Consider the following 27,668-nt stretch of genomic DNA (forward strand, 5'->3'; position numbering starts at 1 on the left):
TTGCTTAAGTAGGGACACTACTTCCAACAGCAGTTTTGCTGTGTGGTTTCCATATTGTCAGAATTGACCTGAGCCATTTCTCAGGGATAGGGAGAGAAATTTAAGGGCTGTGCTTGGTGAGAGCCTTCTTGCTGGCGAGGACTTAAGACTCCTACTTGGAGAGAACAAATTGTGTATGCTCTTTTCTTCGTATGCTCCTATTTTATACGTGCCTCTAATTAAGCTTAATTCAGGCATGTGTGTAGGAGACAGAGGCCACGTTGGGCACTCTTATGGGAAGAAGACAGTTGACTTTGGGCTCCTTGCTCTGGTCACATTCTCAGTTGTTAACTTTCCCATCTTAGGTCATGAGCGTGCGTGATCTCTGAGTTCCTGCATCTTCATTTATAAAATGAGAATGCGGTCTTTAAAAAGTGTACATCAGATCGTATGATCGCTGAATTAGTATTGATGTCCAAGAAATGCTCCTACTTCATTAACAGTGTCCATGTATATTCCAGTATGGCTTACAACACTGTGTTTGGTTGGTTTTCTGTTGTTGTTGTTTTTTCTTTTCTTTTCTTTTGAATTCTGAAATGGTGAGATAGTATGAATATATAGTATGGGGGGAAAAAAGAATAAAAAGGAATACCGAAGCAAAGGTATGTCATTCTCTCTGAAAATAGGTACATAGGTTTTTTTGTTTTGTTTTGTTTTTAAAGTCAGGGTTTTACTATGTAAATCTGGCTGTCATAGAACACACTGTGCAGATCTGGCTGTTTCTGCCTCCCAAGTTCTAGAATTAAAAGTATGCAGTAGCATAAAGACTAGGTAATAAGTTGTCAATTTGAAATCAGTCATTCATTTATTTAGAGAAGGGTTTCTCTATGAAACGCTGGCTGTCCTGGAATCCTCTTTGCAGATAAGGCTCAACTTGAACTTACAGATCTGCTTCTGCCATCCAAGTGCTAGAATCAGTGAAGTTAATCTCAAAGCCTGGGTCAAGAGGGTGACAGGGTTTAAAATGAAGCCCAAAGAAGAGAAATTAATGAAGATAGAATGAGTTTAGTATTTTCAGAGTTTCTTATCGTATATAAAAGTGAAGGTGTTATTGGGAAGTTTAAGGTTACTTTGACAGAGAAGCAGCTTATTAGTGCGCTCTCTCTCTCTCTCTCTCTCTCTCTCTCTCTCTGTGTGTGTGTGTGTGTGTGTGTGTGTGTGTGTGTGTGAAAATCAACATTGTGTTTGTGCTTTCAGAGGGAGCTTGGAAGGGAAGAGAGAACAAAAGAGCTACAAAGCTGTCCTAGAAGATCCCATGCTAAAGTTTTCCGGACTATACCAAGAGACATGCTCTGATCTGTATGTGACTTGTCAAGTTTTTGCTGAAGGGAAGCCCCTGGCCTTGCCAGTCAGAACATCCTACAAACCATTTAGTACACGATGGAAGTAAGTTGTTTTGGGCGTGGGGGGTTGTTGTTACTGGTTTTCTTGTTTTTTGTTTTTTTTATTGTTGTTTTTGTTTTTTTTTTTTTTTTTTTTTTTTTTCTTTTCCTACACAATGCTGGAGATGAACTCAACCTTGTGCATTCTAGGCAGGCACTCTACCACTGATGTGCACACCCAGCCCCTTCAACTTTTTAAACTGTTCAGATTACATCATCTTCCCTAAGACATTTGAAAGAGAGACAGGGTGGAGGGGGATATTAATTTAATGGTTTCCATTTCAAAGCGTATTCATCTGTCCAGAGAATTGCGTCCACTGGTCTCATGGGATTCCAGCGTCCAGATTCATGTTTTATAAGCTGCAGAGGGATCCTCAGGGATTGGGCAAGCACTGAGGATGGGGAGGAGGATGACAAGTGATGTTGAAAACCCACAGCCTTTGGTGTTTGAATTGATCCTCTCAGGTTTTGGAATGTCTAGAGTAGTTTCTCCATGTGTTAGCTGAAAGACCATTTCCCTCTAGAGAGAGCAGCTTGTAAAACAGGCTGAACAGTAGTTGCTTTGGTTTCAGGAGCTTTTGGGCCCAGGAGCTAGAGAACCGAAGACTTAATTAAGGGAAGGATCGCTTGGCCATGGTACTGTCTCTCAGAATATGAGGGTAGACAGCAAGATGAAAACTTCCACTGACTGATTTGGATATTGACACCAATTTTTCTCTTTAGCTTTACCTTGCGTTAAATGTAAACATGTCAATCAACTGCTGGGGTGTCTTCATCCACAAATAATAACTTCGGTATTTCCTTTTCAGTCCGTTTTGCCATGCGAGTAGTAATTTACTTAGTTACATATGCTCATCTGTAACATCTCTTAAACATGCAATTTGGTTTCTTAAATAACTTTATAGAAAAAAAGATTTGATGATGTTTTGCTTGTGATCAGAATTGATGGACATCTCTCATTTTCCTGGGGTTTCAGGACTTGCAGAGCCATAAGTACATTCTTGTTGTCTTTGAAAATTCTATTGTTTCTTACTGATGCACGTGTATTAGATCTAGAGATCTGAGGGTAAGCACAAGTAAACAGAATTCTGTCTGCCTTTGGCTATTTATATTTTTGTGTGGGATTCCTTTGGGATTTTAAAAGCCATGTTTGAGGGAGTGGAGATTACCAAGTGAGTCCACTTTAAATGCAGAAGAATATTTATTAAAATGAGTATAGCATATGAAATTGCTTTTTTTCCTGTAGTATTCTGTGTTATTAACACACATTAACAAGTTATTAGGTGCTAACAGCTAAGCGTCACCAGTGCCAATGAAATAAATCAAAGTGCAATGATCTAAATATATTGTGAAAAAAAATTAACGAAAAAGAACTTGATGAGTTACAACAGATGTGCGAGTTGGGACTGTCCAAGTGTTACAAAACCAAGTCAGCTTGGGCCCATGAGGTTACGGTTATTTTGGGATTGTCTTTTTATCTCAGGAATGCATTAACATGCCATAATTGATCATTTTATAATTGCAATATGATTTGATTATTTTCGTAATGTAAAATTGTGTTCTGGAGAATTGTTAGAAAGAAACAACAGTTTGGTTTAAAAATTTTAACATGTTAAAATGTATGTTTCCTTACTGCTTATTTTTATTTTCTGCTCTTCTGTTTCTATACATCATAGTGATATTATAACTTTTTTCTCTGTTTTTTGGCTTTTTTTTTTTTAGTATCATTTTGTAGCCTGGGCTGCACTCAAACTCATGAAGCTCTCTAGGTTGGCTTTGAATTAACAGTAATAATCCTTCTGCATCACGTCAAATTTTGGAATTATAGGCATATGTCACACTGCTCAGCTTGAGTGTCCTAATTAAATGTCTTCACATTTTTCATGAGCAATATTCAAAGTTCATGTTTTTATATTTGAACAAACAAAACTGAAGGGTTTCCACATTATGTTTTAGCATACAAACCTAATCATTTTAGAGCCTTCTCATCTGTCTGAACCATGTTTTATGGGTTAGTTTGAAAGAAAGATATGAATGTACTCTGCTGACTTTGTTCCCATAGTTGGAACGAGTGGCTGAAACTCCCGGTGAAATACCCTGACCTGCCCAGGAACGCCCAAGTGGCCTTGACTATATGGGATGTGTATGGACCCGGAAGGGCTGTGCCGGTGGGAGGAACAACCGTGTCACTCTTTGGAAAATATGGGTAAGCATTCTGCCCACTACTGCACAGAGGCCTGCCTCTTTTCTTTCCCAGAGAACTTTGATTATTTATGTAAAGAGTTTTTTTCCTGTGAAGACCAGTTAGGTCCATAGGCCTTACACAGTTTTGATTTGGTTCTGAAATGGGTTTCCTACAGGATATGATGATGCGTTAATTACTTTTTCTTTCATTGCTAACTCAGTGACAAATTGTTGACAGTAGTAACTTATGGGATCACAGGTTTAAGAGTTCCCTCATGGGTGGGGAGGGCATGGCTGCAGAGTGAGGCAGCTGCAGTCAGAAACAAAGATCAGCAGTTTGCTCTCCCTCTGTTCAAGTCTTAGTGGATGCCAGCTTGGAGAATGTCACCCGCGTTAACCCATTCTTAGACACTGCCTCAACACACCTCCTAATGTTTTTGTTTTGTTTTAAATTTTTTATTAGATATATTTCTTTACTTATATTTCAAATGTTATTTCCCTTCCTGGTTTCCTGTCCATAAGCCCCCATTCCATTCCCTCTCCCTCCCCCATATGGGTATTCCCCCCATACATCCCCCTTACTGTCCGCCCCCTCATATTCCCCTGTACTGGGGGGGTCCAACCTTGGCAGGACCAAAGACTTCCCCTTCCACTGGTGCCCCAACAAGGCTATTCTCTGCTACCTATGCAGTTGGAGCCCTGGGTCAGTCCATGTATAGTCTTTCGGTAGTGGTTTAGTCCCTGGGAGCTCTGGTTGGTTGGCATTGTTGTTTTTATGGGGTTGCAATCTCCTTCAACTCTTTCAATCCTTCCTCTGATTCCCCCCAAGGGGGTCCTGTTCTCAGTTCGGTGCTTTGCTGCTAGCATTGCCCTCTGTATTGGACATGCACTGGCTGTGTCTCTCAGGAGAGATCTATATCCGGTCCCTGTCAGCATGCATTATGTTTGTCTCTTAGGTTCTACATCCAACAAATTTGATCAGAGTTTAAATATCACAGCAGCTAAATGAAAAGAAACACAATTTGTACTACTCAGCTTAATTAAGTGAATGCTGATGTCATTTCTGTTAGAACAATGGAGTTTTAGGAGTGAGAACCTGAGGTGCAGATCTGGACTCTGAACGCTGTAGTGCCTGTCAGTGGGGCGTGGTAATGGCTGTAACTGTCTGGTTCTTACCAGACACCCTAGTGTCTGTCTGTTTTACAGTTTAAGCATGTTAATTTACACATCGTTAAATGTAAATGAGTTATTTTAATGGGTTTCGTCACTATTTTCTGTAAATGGCTTCAGGTATCTTTTGCCCATTTTCTTTTTAAATATAATTTTCACACAACAACCCTTTTTGATGTGCTAAGACAGGATCTGACTGTGTAGCCCTAGCTGGCCTAGAACTCACTTTATAAATCAGTCTGGGCTTGAAGTCATAAAGATTTACCTTCCTCTGCCTCCTGAATTCCAGGATTAAAGCACGTACCACCATGCCCAGCTAAAAGTGCCTTCTTTCTAATTATTCATTTCTTAGTGATGTCTGAGGAGTGTTTCTACATGAAGGAAATTAGCTATTCCTGTACTGTGTTAATAGTTACTTTCAAAATACTATGTTTCTTATGTTTTTGGTTGGTTATTTTATACATACATTTTATGTATGTATGCATGTGTGTATATATATATATACACATATACGCGCATACACACACACATATATATATATGTATATATATATATATACACTAGATTGGATTTATGGGAGCATTTCTTTCATTACACTTTCATTCCTTTATATTTAAATCTATAAACGTTTTGGACAGAGGGACTCATTATGTGTCAATTTTAACAACAAAAGCTTGTCTTTTATACATGCGTCTCAATTCCTTTACATAAGCCATCTTCTCTGATAATTTAAAAGAATTCTGCCATTATATCCTGAACCTAAGAAAAGCAGCATAGCAGGGTGGTGGAGTGTGAGGGAGGGAGGGTGGAGAAAGTTCCCCAGGTCAGATGCTCTTTCTTCAGTGTCTGGTCTCCTAGGGCAGGTTAGTGAATGGTCTCTGTTTCTTCCCCTGGAAAATGAAATCATGTCCACTTCATAGTTTATGCTGATTATCTAAATACATTTATTAAGCCTAGTGAATATTTTATTGACAAATAGTACCTGTGTTGGCTCATCGTAGATGGTGCTAGCCCAGGGCAGGTGAGCCTGAGCTATATCAGAAAGCAGGCTGAGCAAGCCAAAAGGAGCAGGCCAGCCAGCAGCCTTCCCCCATGGCTTCTGCTGGGTGCACTGGCTTAATTTGTGTGGGATGGGCCTGGAGGTGGTGGGCAGGTTAGGCAGGTCCGGGCAGATGGCTAGAAAGTGTAGGGACATTGGATGTTTGACCTGGGCTAGATCTAGAGCTAAGGTCCATGGAAGGGAAGGGTCAGGTAGACTCACTGAAGTCAGGCAGAGCACATGTGTAATTCTTTGTGTAGCTCATTGAGTGAAATGTTCTTTGCTCCCCGTCCAAAGGACGTGGAACGTGTGCCTGAATGACAAATTAAATCACAAAGATCTCCAAGAAATTAATAGCAATAATTAAGAGTTAAATTTGTTTGCTTGAAATGAACTAAGATGTTTAAATCTTGGAAAAAATCTGTTCATGGTATTTATCTGTGTCCCGTGCCACCACGGTTCTGTGATTTTGGGAGACACTGCTGGGGCCATAGTTTTCTCAGATGTTTCTTTAACAATACAATGTCATCAGGGCCCTCTAATGAAGGATCTTGGTGTGCACTCACCACAGTAGCCTGTAAAAGTGGCTCTCAAAGCTTCTAATGCTGGAAGATGCTACAGTGACTGCCAGTTGTGCTGTTTGCCAACATCGGCTTTGTATGTGTGAGTCAGTATGAGGGAGAACTTCTTAGAGAGGTCTAGTGAATAATTCAGAGACTGGTTTTGTACAATAGCTCTGTATAAACTGTCTTCAACTTGAACGTCTAGCTTCGGAGATGTCTGAGTAGCTTAAGAGCTGATTGGTCATTACTTGAATTGGTAGAACCATAGGCCAACGCAGATGATGTGCAGGTATGTGTGAATTCTGAAGTCATGGCAGTGGCAGCCGGTATTGGGCTCTGATGAGCTGAAGGAGGGCCTGCTGCGCTGTTCTTCTGTGTAAGTCTTGGCAGGTTTCCCTTGGCATCCAGAGAAAGAACAGGGCGTGATCACTGGAGCATCAGCAGCACTCCGTGCACCCCGCCCTACACCCTGCCCCAAACTTCTCTAGATGTGTCTGTCCCCAGTTGCATAAATCATTTAGTAAGCTGACTTCTGTCATCTCGGGCTTTTTGTTTTTAGTTCATTTCAGCCAGAGTATCCACTGAGGAGTGGAGAGGTAAACAGGAAGGGAAGCCCTGTGCTGTTGCAGAAGCTGTGTGTGAGGACACACACTTTTGGTAGTGATGTTATTCACCACACTGCAGCCAATTCCTGAGAGACTGCTCTAAGGTTGTTCTTCGTTTTGTTTTGTTTTGTTTTGTTTTATTTTATTTGAGACAAGGTCTCATTAGATTACCTTTGTTAGTATAGAATGTGTATCCTCTTGCCTCTACGCTGTCTGATCTGTTTGATTTTAGAAGAAAGAAAACCTTTCAAGAGGTTGTATTTGTGTGTTTTATAATAACCTTTAAGAGGATATATTTTTAATAATGAGAGAAGTGATATATACTAAGGAGTCACATTACTTATTCATGGTCACAGCCATACATGCTGTAGGTGCTACAACTGTTACCCAGACCCAGACAAGCTTACAGAAAAATGATGTAACTAACAATTTTGATTTCCATCCAATAATTGTATTATTCTATTGGCTAGAAATGCAGTGTCTGCTATTCTAAGATGTCTGCTGATGTGGTTGTTGAGTGCTGTCTTCCAAACAGCAGACACCATTTTCATCAGAACAAAGGTTAATACTTAAAGGAGTCCCCTTTGGTTGGCCTTGTTGACTTGGCACTCTTCTGAGGAGGGTGTGGGAGTGTCACTGGTCTCTCCCTCCTGTCCTGCCTTGATTGTATGTAGCCTCATTTTATGTAGGCTAGCTAACTGAAGTAGGCCTCTTCTCGGTGTGACTGGGTGGAAGTGATCTGTTCTGGGATGACACTCGCTCGTCTAGCTGCCTTGCAGTCACCCAAGTTTCTGCACTAACGGTCCATTATGCTCTGAATTGGTTTGCTGCTAGAACCATATAAGAAAGAGGTGTATACTTGCGTAAGTCTGCCCAGCAAGGAGTTCCCTCACAGTGATAACATGTACATTGGGTTGTAGACATTTGTACAGTTGTCTCTCATTCCCTAAGGGAGAGAAGAGCAGCCTGGAGAGGTTTGTGGTATTAGCAGCTTAGCTCATCATCGCATAAACCGTTTGGGTCTCAGAGCCTATCAAGTGTGCGTGTCGAGTATCCCTTTATGAGGAACTGCCTTAGTTCACTTCTACTCTGAACTTTTTTCTCATAGCATGTTTCGCCAAGGAATGCACGACTTGAAAGTCTGGCCTAACGTGGAGGCAGATGGCTCCGAACCCACACGAACCCCGGGCAGAACAAGCAGCACACTCTCAGAAGACCAGATGAGCCGCCTTGCCAAGGTACACAAACCTCAGAGACAGGCAGAGCTCTGAGCTGAGCGGATCCTAGGTGCTCGATGCTGTGACTCCTGCTGGCTGTCTTGTCCATTTCTGTTCACCTTTAGTAGCAGTTTTGAGATAGATTCACATGCCTTCACTCTTGAAAGGTGTGTGGATCCTTTACAATCATCCTCACTGTGTAACTTTAGGACACTTTCACCTCTAAAAGCTCCATGTCCTCAGTAGTCCTCCCTCAGTCCACCCTCCCCAAACTTCCTGATGGCTGCTGGGCCACTTTCTATCAGTGCAGTTCTGAATGCATGGATTCACGCTCAGTATGGCCTTTGGTCCAGACTTGCATCAGATTTGGAAATGTGGGTCTCTGGTATTTTCATATCATGTCTATTTTGTGTATTGTTCTCTTTAGTGTAAAAGGTAGCATAGGCCCCGAATGGATATATTGTCCAGTACACTCTTTTGAGTTTACTGTCTCTCTCTCCAAATGAATAAAACTTAAGATGTATTTCAGCTGCTCATTTCTAAGTCTTTCTTGTGTCCTTCTGGGTATCTAGGATAGTTCACAGGCTTCTCTTATGTTTGCCCTCTCTTTAAGAGTCTGTCAACAGTGAACTTTGATTTAGCTACCTTCTATGGTTCTTTCACGTCTCTATCGATTTAGACTGTTTTATAAACCTGCCTAGTTTTCCTTTGAGGAACGATGGCTCTGAGGAGAGGAAGTAACACTGTAGCGTGCTCAGCTTAGGTCTCAGGGGTTCATTTTATTTTATTTTTTTGTTTGTTTGTTTTTGTTTTTTGATGTGTATGAGTACATTGTAGCTATCTTCAGACACACCAGTAGAGGGCATCAGATCCCATTACAGATGGTTGTGAGCCACCATGTGGTTGCTGGGTATTAAACTCAGGATCTCTGGAAGAGCAGTCAGTGCTCTTAATCACTGAGCCATCTCTCCAGCCCAATGGGTCTTGTTTTTGTATAATTTGGATTTAGAGTTTTAATAACGTACAGAAGGAAATGTATGTATTAAAATATTCTAGTTCCTGCTCCTGGTTATTATCCTTTTTTCTCCATCTCTAAACATTTTCAACTAGTGCTTACTTCTGTTTCAACTGATACGTGAACAGAGTAAGAGACCAGACATAAAGACCATCTGTTAACTTTCACAGTCTGGACCAGCCTCTTGGTATTGATAGGCCATGTCAACACTGTTCCCTTCATCTCTGTTTTTCAGCTTGCCTTAGTGTAAGAATTTTACGGTAGGTCTCACGCCCTCCCGGGGCTTTAGGTGTGACCACTGTGCTCTGTTTTTGATTTATCTCGAGTCTGTACCTTTGTACTTGAAAGGTTAGTGTAGAGCCTGCTTTCCACCGCCTCCTGCTCATTTCACAGCTCCGCTTGATGCTGTCGCAGTGTGCTTTCCTTTCTGTCAGTTTGATTAAGAGGAGGCGAAGGGAAGGTAACAAGCAGATGAAACCTGTTTCTTGCTCCATGTGGAGAAGTTGGAAGGAATGGGGAGCTGAGCACTGACACAGACAGGAGGGAAAGCCACGGAACTTTACAGTGCTGCATCTGGTCCCTGTGGGTTGGCGTCTGGATCTGAGGCTTACTGCATTAGGAAGCAGAAGACAGAAGGTGAACATGATACACCGAAGAAGCAGGACAGACCACATAACTGTCCTGACGGATGCTGCCTGCGTGCATGAGATGGTAGGTCATAGGAAGGACACTCATGTTCTTACCTCTGCCCATACTTCTGTACTGCACTGCACACGCTCCTCAGTTCATAACATGCGAATTTATAAAAGAACTGACCGGAAGGCACAATGCTTTCCATCAAGCTCCTCAGTTACAATCTAGATCATTATATACAGCACCATGGGACATAATACTTGAAAGCATGACAGCTGTCTCAGTTGTAATCTAGATCATTCAGTGACAGCACAGCGGGACATGACAGTTGAAAGAGTAAAAATGTCTCCCCAGATGAGGACCTAGTGCAGGGTAGGTATTGCTTACAAAGAAAACCACATTTTTAAGCGATGCGTGGACACAGAAAAAAACCAATTGAAAGTACTGTTAGGAAGTTAGTCCCAAATGAGAAACAGTTGAGGCTTGAGTGTATACCATAAATAAATCCACTCCAGAAGAGCTCATGGCCTTGGAGTAGCAACACCCTTGTTCGCTTTAATCACACGAGCAAGCGCAATTGCCATTTTCTTTAAGTGCTTATCTTACAGAAGAAGATTATTACTGATTAATTAGAGTTCACAGAGAAGTCCATTGCTGTACAAATGGGAACATACACTCCTGGCCCTAGCATTTAAGTTGTGGAAAGAGACTCACGTTGTTTCATTTACCTGTTTATCTGTTTTTAAATGACAATAGTAAAAATAGAATCATGGTGATTGCTGTTGTGCTTTGCCTGAGAAGATCATTCATGGTCTCATATATTTGAGGAGGAGTAGGAGGTGCGGCCTTGTTTGAGAGGATATGTCATCTGGAGCAGGTTTGGAGACTTCAAAAGCCCACATCATTTCTAGTTCCCTCTCTCGGACTCTTACTTGCAGATCAAAATGCGGGCACTCAGATTTCACAGCCATGGTCTTGCTCCACCACCATGAACTCTAACTCTCTGAAACCGTAAGCCCAAATCAAATGCTTTCTTGTATAAGTCGCCTTGGTCATTGTATTTAGCACAGCATAGAAAAGTAACTATGGCAATTGCTGTAATTCTTCAAGGCTCTCAGACTTTAGACATGCCCACCATGATGTTCAACCTTCACCAAAGCCATACTGGTTGCTCCAGATCTAACCATGTGTCTCCCAACCGGGCAGTTTTTTCAGACCATGGGATATAATGAAGTGAATGGTGTAAGCCTCTGACTGGGCTTACGTTATACGATAGGTAAATTGGGTAAATGCCCGGAATCCACTTGCAGTGGTAACTCTTCAGTTCTGCAGAACTTCTCCAGCTAAGCTGAGAAATATCTAGAACTTCTTTAAATATCAAGATGTAATCTAGGCAGCTATTGAATAGTCCTCGTAACATATGCAAATAGCTCTTGATTTTCCATTCACATTGGAATTCATCCTCTCATCATATTTCTCTGGTGACGCATACGGCTGTGCCCCACTGTTTCTGTTTGCAGCGTTTTACAGTGTGTGTGTCCCAGTACTTAGGGAACAACCCCCCTAAAAAAAGGCTATTTACACTTGGCCTTGTGGTGGCTTTACCAAACAGTATTGCTTCTGTGATAGCTGTTCAGAAGATTGAGAAAGGTCATAAGAGGGGAAAAAAAAGGCCTGGCATGCGTAGGAAGGGACATGTATTAGCCACAACATAAATTCAGCTGGTACAGATGTTGCAGAAAGTTCCCAATACATAATGGAGAAGGAAACCTCACTTCAGTTTCCACATCAAGATACAACTCCCCATCGTCAATTCTTTCCTCATCGCAGGGACCAACTGTTGCCATAAACACAGAACTAGTGTTTAGTAAATAATGGAAACTAGAGGAGCTGAAAGCACATAGTGACAGTGACACAGAGTGAGTGACAGACAGGCAGATGGAGGGGGTGGAGTCTCCTCACATCACTCTACACCAGCTTTTACAGTAGAAAATACTGAAAGTTATACTTTTTTGTTTGTATGAGCAGAGTAATAGGAGAAATCAGTAAGAATTTATATGCTTTATAAAGGAAGGGGGGGAGGCACATTTATTGGTCTTTAGTAACTATATAAAACGACAGCGACTGTCGTGTTTTGCATCTACTTGCATATTGGGGCACAAATAGAAGCTACTATTTTTTACCAGCATGGGCTCAAAAGTGACAAGAGTTTGAAAGGCGTTTGTCAGCGTGAGAACCCGCTCTCCAGCTTGCAGTGTGACACTCTCCTGTAAATCGCTTGGTCTTTGGTCCTGTTGACTGTTTCTTTTCCTGATGTAGCTCATGTATTCATTTGATGTTTTACCAGCACTAATGAAATACCTAGCCCTCTTTTTATTAATTTTAAGTTTAAGTTAGTTTGAAAAAGTCATGTGTTTCAAGACAGCATTTCTGCACATTGTGCACACCCTAGGCTGTTCTCGCTCTATCTACCCTTTCCCTTCCCACCTCTGACCTACTAATCTCCTTCCTTTTTCCAAGTAGACCCCTTTGCTTTAGTGTTACACTGGTTCCATTATCCTCTCTCTGTCCCCTCTCCTTTGTAAAGATCTCTTCCTAGTCTCACTAGTCTACTCTAACATTTCTCATACACACAGACACACACACACACACACACACACACACACACACACACACACACGCACGCACACACACTTACATTCATATTTAAATTCATCATGTGAGGAAATGCTCAGCGTTTATTTGAATCTTTAGGATACTGATCTCTATCCACTTCCATTGCGTGTTTGAAGGTATGAAGTCACTTTTTTAAAGCTGAAAAGAATTCCTGTGTGATACGTGTCTATCATATTTTCTTTATCTGTTCATCCTTGATAGATGTTTAGATTGGATCTGTTTCTTAGCTGTTATGACTGGCACTGCTATAAAATGATTAGCAGTTACTAGTTTCTCTATATCTATTTTCATTTTAGCGATTACCATGAGGGAAAAATGGTGCCATTTGCTCTGCAAAGCAGGTTGGTTGTTTCTTCAGTAGTATTTTGTATCACAGTGGGCCTCAGAGAACTCCTTTTTAAGAGGTTTTGTTATATATGTATGAAGGTTTTGCCTGCATAGTTAGAAATGCACACATGTAGGCCTACTGCTCACAGAAACCAGAGGAGGGCATCGGGTCACTGGGAGCTGAGTTTACAAGTGTCAGCCCCTGTGAGGGCACTGAGCCCTGATCCTCTGCAGTTGCCGCAAATATTCTTAACCTCTGAGCTGTCTTTCTAGCCCCAGACCCTCAAACCTTCTGCATAAGGTTAACACTTTGATTTCTGAAATACTTCGGACTCATGGTGTGATGTTGTCAAGGAAGATGAAGAATGGTGATTAAGGCTTTCAGTTCTGAGTGAGGTACTAATTGGTGGTGCAGTTTGCTGTCCTATGGGAATGCTGCTGTGGTATGGGCGGGCAGAGGAAACTGATGAGCTGAGAGAAGTGCTCATGGAAGGCTTCGATGCCCAGTTTCTCTCCATTTTATGAATTTGTTGAAAAAGAGTTTTGATAAGTAAAGCTGATGTGTAAAATATACACTGTCAGGAACAAAGTGAATTCTAATCTGAGGCCCTTGCAGCTTACTGTGATTTCTCTATGAATTGGAAAAACTAACATGATGTAACTTCTGAAACTAGGCCAAGATGAGCGTGTAAGACCTTGGTGGACTCAAACGTTAGCAATGTTAGAAATTCAAATCCTTCATGGTTGTTTCCACAAGTAAGGCACACATACATGTGTCTGCACATAAACCTTAGAGCGATGATTTATTGGTCCCTAGGAATTACCTTTGTATAAGTCACCTTTTCAGAATGCTTGTTACAGTACAAATGGGAAGGATAGAGAAAGATGATGCAGCACTCCTTAGAGGATCTGTCCTTATTATACTTCCATTTATGACAGGGAAAGCATAACCACTGTAGAACACACAACTATCAGTTGGGGAGGACCTCATTCTGCTCTTAGATACTAACATGGCCAGACTGCAGGCTGGATTTTAAAACTTTTTTATTTGTTTATTTTTTGATAATTTTCATTTCTAGGAAAAATGTTTGTCTCTCACTTGGTTTCTTATTCTGATATGGTGTGTGCTTTTGATATGTAATAGTGCTTTCTGTGTGGGAATCTGAAGTGTAGGGTGTTGAATCCGATGTTCTAAATGTATAGATTTACATGTAGACTCAAATGCGTAGGAGTGCTTCATGCATGCAGTCTGATGTGTGGGAGCACTTTGAGGTGGACTTGATATGTAGAAGGGCTTGTGTGGAGTTGATATTAAAGGCTCAGTGTGTTTCAGCTTAGATCTTTAATACCCAAAATGTTTTGAATCTTGGATCATTTCAGAATTTGAAGTGAAAGATATCTTGAGAGCAGGCCCTAAATATAAGCATTAAATTCACTTGTTTTAATGTGTATTGTATTGTCTTAAGTCGTGTCAGAATTATGTTTTATGTCCTGTGTACGGTGATCATGCTATGCGGCCAGTGGGGCGTGCGTACGCTCCCATGTGATCTAAAGTGCTTTGAATTGCATAGCATTACAAATGCTTATGTTCTCCCATCAGGGTTGAGTGATCGTGGCCGTCCTCCTTCCTTCTTGTTGGATCTGTGCTGAGATTAACCCTGTTGTACTTTTCTGCAGCTTACCAAGGCTCATCGGCAGGGACACATGGTGAAGGTGGATTGGTTGGACAGACTAACGTTTAGAGAGATAGAAATGATAAATGAGGTGAGTCCCTTCCTTTCTCAGATCAGGATTGCATTCTGAAGGTTACTAAGCTAACATTCTTTTTAAAAAAATAATTTTTTATTGCCAGCTCTTTGTTACATATAGGCTTCCTTCAGTAACTGAGTTTTATATTAAGCAACAGAACTGGCCTTTTGAATGTTAATGTCATTTGAACCATTAGCAGGGCTCCTACCTATTATGTGTGACAGCTGAGTGCCTCACGTGTGTTGCCACGTCGGTCAAGTTCCTGTCACTGGTTGCTGAGAACTCCATCAGTAGAATTGTCTCCTCTCAGGGGTTACCACAGCTGTCTTCAGAAGTGCTCTGCCCAGCCCACACCTCTGTTTTAGTGTTTCGTTTACTATTCCCTGGGTTTGTGGCCTCAGTAAGGACTCCATTACACAAAGTTCACCTTTTCTTGACCTTGTATATTGGGCCATTGTAAATATCTAATTAAAAGATGACTTCAGTGAGTGTTTAAAAAGTTGTGTTTGCTAAAGCTGGTTGTATTTCGTAGGTTTGTTTTAAGAATACCCTGTGTTTGATGTAAGAATTTGTGCCTAGAAAATGGAAACAACTTTATGATTCTGAGAGGGTATCACTGTCTAGCTGACAATGGCCACTGTGATGTACACATCACATGACTTAAAACCCTCCATGGGTTCTTAGCAGGGGAGAGGGAGAGGAAGGGGGAGAAAGATGATAGACACTGAGTGTGACAACCCAGTATTCTTGTCTTAGATGAATCTCGTTGTGCATAACACCTGTTCTGATTGTACAGTTGAGATCCTTTCTAAATGGATTCACATGTTCACAGCACAGACTACTAGAAGAGTTAGCTCTTACACTTTTAGTAATAGTTCCATTAGAAAAACCATTTATTCAGAACACACACGTTTTCTCCCAGGTCAGTGCTTGGCGTGTAGAGATGTAGCGTTGGGCATGGTTTCCCACCTTGGCTGTGCTGCCCTTCCTCTCTGCTTCACCAGACAGTAGATGGCACCTTAGGGGACTGAGCAATATAAGTGACCTTGGTGTTGTGCCTCCTTAGGTGTCTGTGCACCATGTGCATGCAGAGCCAGCAGAGGCTGGAAGAGGGGCCTGATAAAGACAGGTTATCTTAGGAGCATTCAGAAATTGTGAAAATTTTATAATAATTACTTAAGCTTCTTACCTTTGGTTACAAACTAAAAGATTACTTTTCTATATACATCACAATTCCTGAAGTGAGTTAATTATGTAGTTTAAAGGTGAAAAGCTGTTACAAGTACAAACTATCATCTTTATTTTTTGAAATAGAACCGTTCTCAAAACACTTTGAAGTTTTATAATCATAAAATCCACGGTGCTGAGTAAGCCCCATGTTTTATTGGGTTCGGAGGTGGTCTGCCGAGTGGCCTACCCTTCTAGATGAAACATGGTTATTCCGTGTAGATAATAGCGAAGGTTATATTGTAAGGAGTCGTTGATTGGTTCATATACTGCTGTACTGTAGTGAACACCTTATTTGAGAAAGTTTGAAAGTCGTCATTTATCTCTCTATATTTTTTCTTTTTTAGAGTGAGAAACGAAGCTCTAATTTCATGTACTTGATGGTTGAGTTTCGCTGTGTCAAATGCGATGACAAGGAATATGGTATTGTCTACTATGAAAAGGTATTCATTCCCCTAGGAACTCTGCTTTCTGCTGTCAAGGGCTGGCCTACCAAGGAGTGCTCTTCCTGCTTACAAACGTGGTTTGGTTACAGAAGAGCAGCCAACAGTTTTCAGCTGCAGCTGCTTCTGCATACACAACCACACCCATTGCTGCAGCCCATTCAGCTCATGTAGGTCTGGGCTGCAAACTTCAATAAGTGTGCTAGTGCTCAAAACTTTCTGATTAAAATTGTTCTGCCAGTCTATGATTATGACCCTAAAGTAATAGCATATTTACAGTTATCCATTTGTACAATAAATTGGAAATGAGAATGTTTTGTTGACAGGACTTTGAAAGTTCTGGTGTCTGTTACTTAACCTGTACACAGTTTGTTGGAAGTGTATGTGTGTCTGCCTATGAAAGCCGTCATTGGCAATGCTTGTATATAGTTTATTCAAAGTTTCGAGAAAATGATTTTACTATACTGAAGTAACAGTTGTGTATTGTTCACGTTTACTCATTATGGGAAGAATAGCTCAGTGTTCTGAATGTACCTATTTCAAATTATTTGCTTTAAATTTAGGTTGAAAGGGTTTCCGTTAAATGCCGCAGAATCCTTATATAGGTACATGCATACTCATTTGAAACTGCATAAGTAGTTTCTTTCAGTATTATGGAAACAGTGTTTAAATCACTTCAAATGAGAACAGAGTTTGTGTATGTGACACGAGAGATGAATGCTGGTATCATATAATAAGCTTATACATAAGTCCCTTCATTAGAAGAAGCTCATTACATTTATTTGCATATTAGTGTCATTTATTAACGCTGCCTCTGGTGACTTTCATACCTACACACTTCACAGAGGCCACCTGGAAGATTTTCACAAGAGAGGGTTTGGAATTACACCGTCATTCATTACTCTGTGACCTTTCTGCAGTTCTTGTTCTTACTCCTGCCCTCCTCTCTCTTCAGTGCAGTGTCAGGATAAGCTAACTTACCTTGGCCATCTGTGCATGAGGAAGGCTGGGAAAGAAGGGGTCTAGGTTGTTTAACATTGTGTATCAGTTTATTAGAAGGCCCGAGTCAAAAGGAAAGGAAATGTTATTGAGCAAACTTCACCAATTTTCACTGGTATTTTTAAATTACTTTCTGTTTTGTGCTGTACATGTTTATCAAAGCCACACTGCTGCTTGTACAGGGCTTCTATGTGAAGAAACTGCTAATTGGGTAATACTGCAGAACATTGGGAGGGACCCTTTGAAAGGCAGCATACGCAACAGAGGAAATAGTAACAGGTTAGAAATTGGAACAGTTTTCAAAACATTTGGAAGGTTACTCCTTTTAGGTAGTTGCTGATGAGTTAATATTCCCACTTGGTGTAAGGACTTCTGGGCCAGCGCAGCACAGTCTAACGGAAACAGACTCTCTTGTCACCTGTCTCTGTGACAGATAGCCTTAGTGAAGATTAGCTGTCACTGTTGGGCTGATAAATGTGTTTTCTGGTGTTGTGACTGAGAACAAGCCAGTTAAACAACAGCTGTGGGAATTTGTTGTTTCCAGTAAGACTCAATTACTGAGGGGACACTGTGGGACACTGTAGTGCTTTTTCAGTCTCTCTTGATATATCTAAAATTGGGAATACACTAATCTGGGGAGCAGAACTCCTATAGCAATGCTAGGTACACTGTCTCGAGGGATGAGTTTTGATCGTAATTAGCCTACTGCAGTAATTTGGCAGAGACTTGTATTTTACTGAGTTGGATTAAAAACAAAAGCTCATTCTTCAGGATCGATGACACCAACAAGATCAGGCAGCTTTAATTCCTTACACATGTCAAGAATTAGTGCTGTGCTCTTGTCCCTGTGATGGCTTGTCTTGTCCCCTGAGATGCTGTGTACGTGCAATCTCTCACTGGCCAGAAATGTGACAGACACCAGAGTCTTTAAATTATTCCTACTAGTAACACTGGGCTGATTTATGGTAAGACTGGGTTGTTTTCTTATCCATTGCCATAATAAACCAAGATTTAAAAATTGTAGCCACAAACAATAAAAGACTAACTATTTTATATCTTTACAACTTTATATCTTTACAACTATAATACAATTTTTTCTGCTTACTTTCCTAAAATTTTATTAGTAGTAGAGATAAAAAAAAATGTGGAATTGAAAGAAGTCAAGAATTTATAAACAAACTGCGATGTGTTAAAAGTTGAATTTAAATATATTAGCATTTTATAACATGATGTCCACTTACCACTTGGATAAATGTCTTCCCTTTTTGTCTTTTAAACCCTGCACCGTATTCTAGGATGGTGACGAATCATCTCCAATTTTAACAAGCTTTGAGTTAGTGAAAGTTCCTGATCCTCAAATGTCTATGGTAAGCTGCTTTACAGAGCTTTTAAGAACACACTGTTCTCTAGAATGAACACTGAAACCACGTAGTATATTTTAAAATAGTAATACATACACCTGATGTATCCTGACATGCTCACGTGGAACAAATGCTTTTCAGCTATTGGGGATTAGATTCAATGGGATGCTTATAAGGAACACTGGCATCTAAAAGTAAGGTCTGAGTAGTGCTGTGCAGTGATGTCATAGGTTGGGAGTGCAATGATGTCACAGGTCGGGAGTGGCTGGGAGGCTTTGTCTGGTGAGGTGGATACTAGTGTGAAAGTGATGATACTGAGAGGCTGTAAGGACTTGGGTGTGTGGAAGGTTGAGGAAGCTGAGTGTCATATGCATGTTCTGTTTCTGAAGTTTGACTCCTACGTAGTTTCACAGCCTTGAGGTGGGTCCTTGGGATTGAAGTGGCACCAGAGTAAATCAAACATCAGACATCTTAACGTGGCTTAAAGGAAGGACTTTGTTGTCTCTGACTACTGAAGCTTCCCTTTTGTAAGGTTTACATTCTCTGTATATCTAAATGATTTAAAGGAGAACTTAGTGGAGAGCAAACACCACAAGCTTGCTCGGAGTTTAAGAAGTGGACCATCTGACCACGATCTCAAACCCAACGCTACCACAAGAGATCAGCTAAATGTAAGTACAAACCGTAGAAGAACAACCAAGTGGACATTTTATTACAGCCAGCACTATATATCATTTCCAAGTTTACTGAATTATGTAACTTCATGGTTTCAACAGATCCATGCTGTCTGCAGAATAGGTTTTTTTTTTTTTTTTTTTTAAACTGTTTTGGGACTTTTAGTAATTCTGTCTCTGTGGAGACATAACTGGAAAATTGTAAATATTTTCACAGTTTAGTATCTTAGAAATGAGCTATGAAGTGTGCCTTAAGAAGGCCGGCATGCCAACACTAAGAATTACGTGCTAATTTGACAAGAGGAGGATTCATTTTGTGTCTCCTGACCTTAGGTGAAGGGCATTGCCACTTCGGCTTCCTTGATGTCTAGTGGGGTAAATAAGTTCTGCACTCCTGCGTTCCCATGGAGCATGGCCGTCCCATTGTTCACCGCATGTCTAATGAGTTGTTTTGTGAATGGACGCCTCAGCACATAGTTTTCTGTTAATTGGCTCTGTGTGCCTTCTCTCAGCCTGTGTACTAATTACATTACAAAAAATTAAGCAAATGAAATACTATATGTAATGGAAATATGTACTAAGTGTGTGTTTGACAAATATAATTCTTTCTCTTTTATTTTAGATTATTGTGAGCTACCCACCAACCAAGCAGCTCACATATGAAGAACAAGATCTTGTTTGGAAATTTAGATATTATCTTACTAATCAAGAAAAGGTGAGATTTTTAAAAATAGTTTATACATCAAATTTACTTATAGCCATTTTCAGTATCGATCAAAGGAAAGTAAAATTACACTAAAAATGCAGCTGAGGTCAAGCAAGCTTGCTGCACAGAAATAAAGCATAGGAAGGGCGTATACACAGAGACACATATTCCTGTGTGTCGACTCCTAGAAAATGTCTGAATGAGTTCTGAAGGCAGATGTGGGTTCAGTTCCTACCCCTGCAGTCTGTATCCTGCACAGGATAGAGACACGCACTTTATTTCTGCCTGTTCTAATGGAGATAGCCGGCCATTCTAGAGGAGATGCCACAGCACCCACTCCATAGCACCTACAGCGTAGACCTGAGGCCTTTCTTTCTTACCCTCTCGCCTGGTCGTTCCTGGGTGATTGGGAATGCAGCTGCACTGATTACGAGCTTGTGAGTCCCTCGGACTGTGGGAATAGAGGAGGTAGTGTAACTTATAATATGGAAATTGAATTATTAGTGTGAGGCAGCTGGTTAGCAGGGTGGAGGTGAGATGAGAACTGGGCGTTTGGTAAGGAAACTGGAGGGTTGGGGCTTCTGAAGGGAGATGTGTGATGAGCTGCCAGGACTAGCCTCTGGTCTGAAGATCCGTTCTGCTGTCTAAACTGTTCCCATTGAGCACCTTTTCACTGCAGGCCAGTCATTTGATGGACCGAAGCTCTAGTTTCCCATACTTGATATGGGATAATTCCTTGATAATGAATTTTATGTATCTTGCCATTCGTGAAATACTCTCTCTTAGCCTGGGGGCTAAAGATTTATTTAAAAAACTAGATTCATCTCTTTTACTTTATGTGTTTGACGGTTTGAGCCGCATGGATGTATGTGCACGACATGCATTCTTTTTTTTTTTATTGGATATTTTATTTGTTTACATTTCAGATGTTATTCCCTTTCCTGGTTTCCCCTCTGCAAATCCGCTATCCTATGCCCCCTTCCCCTGCTTCTATGAGGGAGCTCCCCTCCGCATCCCTGCCTCACCGTCCTGACATTCCCTTACACTGGGGCATTGAGCCTTCACAGGACCAAGAGCCTCCCCTCCCATTGATGCTATACAATGCCATCCTCTACTACATATGCAGCTGGAGCCATGGATCACTCCATGTGTACTCTTTGGTTGGTGGTTTAGGCCCTGGGAGCTCTGGTGGGGTCTGGTTGGTTGGTATTGTTGTTCTTCCTATGGGGTTGCAAAGCCCTTCAGCTCCTTCAGTCCTTTCTCTTCCTTCTTACTCAGTCCCAGTGCTCAGTCCGATGGTTGGCTGCAAACATCTGCATTTATATTGGTAAAGCTCTGGCAGAGCCTCTCAGGAGACAGCTATATCAGGCTCCTGTCAGGAAGCACTTCTTGGCATCAGTAATCGTGACTGGGTTTGGTCTATGTATGGGATGGATTCCCCAGCTGGGGCAATCTCTGGATGGCCTTTCCTTCAGTCTCTGCTCCACACTGTGTCCCTGTATTTCCTTTAGACAGGAGCAGTTCTGGGTTAAAATTTTGGAGATGGGTGGGTGGCCCCATCTTTCAACCAGGGGCTGTGCCTAACCTCTGGATATGGTCTCTATAGGTTCTCCTTCCCTTTGTGGGGTATTTCAGCTAATCTCATCCTTAAACAGCTCATGGTTGCTAGAGACCTTTAAATCCACAGCAAACCCACTACGTACATTGTACACCACTGTCACACAGATCAGGATTCATTCCAGAGCCACAGAGGTATCATGCTGCTTCTCAAGATGCTCATGTCCGTGCTTTAGAGGGGAAGGGTTCAGTGAAGATCTAGAGATGAGAAGATAGAAAGTTTGCCGCAGGGTTCTGGGTACCCTGGAGGCCAGGCAGAGACACATCAGGAAGGCTTTGCCTGTGGCAGCTGTCGTCTCATGCTGGACGTGAACCAGCGTGCTGCAGTCGCACGCTGCTCTCTACTTGGCTTAGTTTATTTTTCTAAGGTAAAAGCTAAAGTGAAGTTGGGGTCATATTAAGCTCTTCAGCCTTTGCTCTGTTTCATTTACTGATGGTTTGGGAAGCCCTTTGTGGATGAGTCTTAACTGTTGTCCTTGGTATCTGTGAAAGGGGGAGGAGGGTCTTATGTTACTCCAGCTTTTCAGTGCCCATTCTTCCTCTTCAGCACAGGGGGGTTCTGATTAGTATTTTACAGAGCATGAATTAGTTACAACCCTGCTGTGCCCAGGGAAGAGTTGTGTGGTCACAGAAACGATGGCTTGAATGCTGTGGTCATGTGGTCTGCACGGGAAGATGGAGACTTTAATGTGAGGAAGCACAGTGTCAGAGGATAGGACAGCCCTACAGAGACCTTCCTTAGATGGAAAGGCTTGTAAGGTAAATCTTTTACCTTAGTAGTCACCTCCCACTGAATTCAGACCTGCTAGATTCTGCCAATAAAATACACTGAGTGGCGGGTGTCCTGGAGACAGCATCTTGTCCTCCAAGGTGTCGAAGTTCTGCAGTTCTCAGACCAGAAGGATCTTAGGTAACTGGCGGACAGCAAATACTATTTTCAATGTGCAGGAGGGGCTCCTGAGCAAACCGATGTAAATTGGTCTTGAAGTGTTGGGAGTACTCATCCCATAGCAGCCCAAGCATCCCGTGCTAATGACAGCCATCACATGAAGAGCATGGGCATTCTCAGTCCCTGTGTCACGTCGGGATGGGCTTGCCGGACTTTCAGCTCCCTGAGAATTTCTCATTTATAATCTCAGGAGGGCTCTAGGAACAAGTTAGTGGAAATTAGTTATTAGGAAATGATACTTAGAATTTTCGTTAATTTCCTTGGTATTATCCAGCCACTCTGGCGCTTACAGTGTTTCCTCCTTTTCTTCCACATAGTTCCCGGAGCCCTGAAGGGAGGGCTGTGATGAAGGCATCCACAGTTAGGGCTGAGTATTTTCTTTCTTCGCGTTCTCTCTGTAAAGATGCTGATGAGTGATACTGACTGAGACACACTGACCCCAGGGTGTAACAGAATGTCATTAGAGTCACTTTGGTTTTCCCTAGGCCCATGACCTGTCTAGTTCCAGGTTCTACGCAGTGTCAGGCATGGGTTTCATCTCATGGAGTAAGCCTAAATCCAAAGAGATGGTGGTTGGTCACTCCTGCTGGTCACAGGCCGGTCTCTACTGCCCCAGTGTATCGTGCAGGCGGGTCAGCATTGTAGGTCCCAGGGCTTATGGCTGGGTTGGTGCTTGATCTTTCTCCTCTGGTAGCAAAGTGCCTTCCAGACATGAGCACTGGTCAGTAGGTTGCAATCTGCAGTCAGGAAGCAGCTTGGCTTCCCCATGCTCAGTGAGTGTGGTCCTCGGCAGTGGACAGTTATCTTCAGCTTTCAGAGAATAACAAGCTTTGGCAAGTGCCTGAGCTTTAGTGTTTTCCCTGGGTCCGCTTTGACTCTACGAGATGTAACCCATTCTTGGCACTGGAAGTTTCACTTGGTAATTAAAGATGTCTAGCTGGGCATTGTCCTCTCCACTATTTAGATTTCCATTTATATTTCTTTTATTCTCATACATGTATATATGCACATATATGTCTAGGATCTTTCACTGTCATAGTTATCATGTGACCCCTCAAATGACCCTCCTGTTATCTGCCCTTCCCCACATTCCCTCCTTTACTGCCCACCATCCCCTCCTCCTACCCATTTAATCTGTTCTAGTCTTCCTGCTGTCTCCATAACTATATATTCTACGGCCTCTTCCTTGACAGGTACCCCCTCCCACCTAATCCCTTACTCCGGACCCAGCTCCTGTGGCTTGTAGCTAAAACCGAACACCCACATACAGGAGAACACATACTGTATTCGTCTTTTAGGTCTAGGTACTTCACTCAGAAGAATTTTACCTGGCTCCATCCATTTACTTGGGAATTTCATGATTCTTCTCTAACAGCTGAGTAAAATTGTTACTATAGAATGTATCACCTTTTCCTTATCCATTCGCCTGCTGGCACAGTTTCTGATTTCTGGTTACATGACTAGAACAGCAGTGAACATGGTTGGGCAGGTATCTGTGTAGTAGGATGCAGAGCTCTTTGGGTCTATGCCCAAGAGTGATTTACATGCTTCTATTCCCAGGTTTGTCAGGGACCACTGTTCTGCTTTCCATGGTGGCCGTATAAGTTTGCACGCTCATCAGCAATGGGTAGAACTGAAAGGCAGGAAGTTATATGAAGGATGCTTTTTGTTTCTGTTTGGTTTTTGTCTTTTGAATCTGTGTGTGTGTGTGTGTGTGTGTGTGTGTGTGTGTGTGTATGAATGATGATGACTAGGAAATTAGTCATTAGAATACCATAAATATTGCTTGTATCTCTTTCAGGATTCTTCTGTCAATTAGACCTCTGCCTTTACCAGAGGCCTTTGATCTGGCAAGGATATAGTTCCTAATGGTTAAATCCTTTCTGACTCTAGGCTCTGACAAAGTTCTTGAAGTGTGTTAACTGGGACCTACCCCAGGAGGCCAAGCAGGCGCTGGAACTTCTGGGAAAGTGGAAGCCAATGGATGTGGAGGATTCCCTAGAGCTGCTCTCCTCTCATTACACCAACCCCACCGTGCGGCGGTACGCTGTGGCCCGCTTGAGGCAGGCCGATGACGAGGTACATTAATGTTCAGGACCCCTGTTGACTGTTTCACAGATACATTTAAGGTATCTGGTCTAAGACTAATCACCAGACTCTTACATGTATATGCTGTGAGAGAGACAAGAGGGAGCATATGGACCAGTGGTTCTCAATCTTCCTAACACTGTGGCCCTCTAATACGGTTCCTCATGTTGTGGTGATCCTGACCATAAAAATGTTTTTCTTGCTACTTCATCATTGTAATTTGCTGTTAAGAATCATAATGTAAATCCCTGATACGTAGGATTATCTAATATGCAACTCCTGTGAAAAGACCATTGAACTCCCAAAGGGAGAACTATTGATATATGCAGATAGACCAGTTGGTTCTCCAGAAGCGTTTAAAGTATTTCTACAAGGACTGCTGTGAGAAGAAAACGGCATTCCCATTTGTTACATGACGGCCTGCTCCCCCAGAGCTTTCCACTGGCACCAGAGCTTCTGTTCCTCTGTCTGGAGAAAAGGGTTCTAATGAAAAATGCTTTAATGCAGCCCAGCTAGGGAGTAATTCAGACCCATTCCAACTCAGTGTACAAGAGGTCACATTCATCAGAGCCCTGCAGAGACTGTAAGCCTTTGAAACACAGAGGTGCATGGCCATAACTCTCTTTCAACCCCCTGCCTTAAACTTCAGTTGCTGGCAGCTGTGCACATGTATAAAATGTCCCAGGATGGTTTTGACTCCTCTGGGTACCCACAGCACCTGTAACCTTCATGCTGAGTGTCTGTGTGTACCCGGCACCGCTGAGGAGGAACAGTACTTGACACAGGCATTGTTAGACTTTGCCTTAGTAATTCCCAGTGAGGTGGACTAATATGGCAATTTTTCTTGTTTTATAGTGTGTTCTTAAAGATGATTTAGTAGTTTATGCTATCCCAATGGGACATAAAACACAGTGTGAAACCTTACTGTAAATTGGTGCTGAACCAGTGAAACAGTTATTATTAATGACATCTTAAAGGTCATTTTTAATTAGAAATGCCATGAATTTTCAGAAGCAAATGGAACATTATGATTGAAATATATACATATTTTATTAAAATTTAATGTATTGTGAATGGTTCCATAGAAGTCACCTGTCTGAGCCATCATCTGCAGCACTGGTCTCCTTCACAGTCTCCTCTCTAGTGGACACCCCCAACACCCATTTATACTTCCTCTCTCTTTCAAATTCATGGCCTCATTTTTCACTAATTGTTGTTACATGCATATTTGTATGCATATGTATATGTGCGTTTATACACACACACGCTCTGTCTCTGTAATATTATAATTTCGTATGTGTGTTTTCAGGCCTGCCCAATTAGTGCTGGATAACCAGTTGGTGAGCTTTTCTCTTAGCAGCTGGCTGAGTTGTGTTTTCCTTGTTCACCTTCTCAGGATGCGTGATTCACTAGAGTATACAGAACTGAAGAAACCACTACTGCCTATTGCCTGTTAATTAGCAAGGGCATTTAAGGGAACCCTTGGGTGAAGTCCTGAGCCCAGGCTCCCATTCCCATGGAAGTTTAGGTGTAGTATTATCCTCTGTGTGGACACAGTTTTCATGCTATCATTTAGTGTTCTGAGCTCTTCCCCTGTTGGCATGAATAGTGAAACCCTTGGCGATCGATAACTGAACCTGCCCTTTTGGACAGGCAGATCTAACTTTCGGACATTGATTCTTTCCACAATGTTTAGAACAACGGTAGTTTTATGAAACCTTCACAAGAATCGTAATCTTAAGCCAATGTAAGAGACAACAGCTTTAGGAAGTAGAGCCTTTTCGCCTGGTACTGTGATTTTTATCCTCAGGTCTCTTGTAAAGTTCTATGTAGCTTTTACATTAAATTATCTCTGACAGTTGTGTTGTTGCTATTACAAAGTATGCATGCACTGCTCTCATTCTTAGGTGAAATGCCTCTTTTTTTCTGTCTCCTCACTGTGTCTCTTTCTGGTTCTTATACATACATACTTGTTCAGCTCTCACATCTCCGGGTCGTAAGACAATACCTGAAAGGCTATGTCTGTCTTTCAAGTCTCTATTGCTCTCCTCTCATTGCAGCCAAGCACAGATAATGTCCCAGCTCTGCCTTGCTTTCGCTTTTAAGAGAATGCTTTCAGTATCTTGCCTTCTGATATGTGTTTAAGGTTAGTCATTTTATTTCATTCAGAGCGGTTCTTTTTCTGTAGACTTGTGTTCTGAGTGTGTGAACGATAATCAGGAATGCCTCTTGATGTTCCTATCATGTTAATCTGCATTGTGATCTATTTTCCTAGGGCTTTACCACTCATGTAATTCTAATGTAAATCTCTTAATTCCTTTACGAATTTAGTTTTAATAATTCTACTTAGGATGTGTAGGGTGTTGGTTCCGACAGGGAAGTTCAGCATGAGAATTGAGTGAGGAATGTGTTTGAGGTACACTAAAGCAAAGCTGTGCTCCACAGAGAGTACAGCATGCGTACAGGCAGGGGACAGCAGCAGACTGTGTAAAGCCATGCAAGCACATGCAAGGACAGTGACTTCTGTCTGCAAGCACAGGAAGGCTGCCTCCAACACAGCCTTGCTCTCTGAAGCTTGGAGTAAACTTTGGGGAAGGCTGTGATCACTACACATCCTAAGCTCCAGGAAAAGTTCTGTTGCATCAACTTGGGTAGAAATCTGACTTTTTTAACCCCCTACTTTTGCGTTGTTTTTCTTAAAAGTTTATGTCTTCCATACCTTTTGGACTTTTGTATTTTTTAACGTAATGAGAAAGTAGATGACTTATGTAGTTTGTGTTAATTTATTTTCATACACATGAAAACAATGTGTCCTTTGAGTGCACACTACCAAATGTCCAGCAATCCAGTAGGGATGTGTGACTTAAAGGAGGGACATGTTCCCACTTCCCCTCTCTTGGGCAATTCAGTGAGAAGCAGTTCTTTTGCTTCATTGCCTGCATCTTGTCCATCATTGGAAAACAGTTTCTTTTTAAAAGTGTTTTTTTAAGCATTTCCATACTTGT

General features: G+C 41.8%; 1 protein-coding gene across 4 annotated transcripts in view; it reads left to right on the top strand.

Moving 5' to 3' along the window:
• Positions 1 to 27,668, top strand: part of Pik3c3 (phosphatidylinositol 3-kinase, catalytic subunit type 3) — an 83,870-nt gene that overhangs the window by 816 nt on the left and 55,386 nt on the right. For all 4 annotated transcript variants that reach the window (XM_006254488.5, XM_039097083.2, XM_063277567.1 and 1 more), the window contains exons 2-10: positions 1,237 to 1,425; positions 3,484 to 3,627; positions 8,091 to 8,220; positions 14,528 to 14,614; positions 16,174 to 16,269; positions 18,564 to 18,635; positions 19,196 to 19,300; positions 19,926 to 20,018; positions 24,469 to 24,654. In XM_006254488.5, the coding sequence (XP_006254550.1) occupies positions 1,237 to 1,425; positions 3,484 to 3,627; positions 8,091 to 8,220; positions 14,528 to 14,614; positions 16,174 to 16,269; positions 18,564 to 18,635; positions 19,196 to 19,300; positions 19,926 to 20,018; positions 24,469 to 24,654 (1,102 nt within the window). The remainder of the gene's footprint in view (positions 1 to 1,236; positions 1,426 to 3,483; positions 3,628 to 8,090; positions 8,221 to 14,527; positions 14,615 to 16,173; positions 16,270 to 18,563; positions 18,636 to 19,195; positions 19,301 to 19,925; positions 20,019 to 24,468; positions 24,655 to 27,668) is intronic.

Source organism: Rattus norvegicus, chromosome 18 (assembly GCF_036323735.1).
Source record: "Rattus norvegicus strain BN/NHsdMcwi chromosome 18, GRCr8, whole genome shotgun sequence".
NCBI classification, from domain to species: domain Eukaryota; kingdom Metazoa; phylum Chordata; class Mammalia; order Rodentia; family Muridae; genus Rattus; species Rattus norvegicus.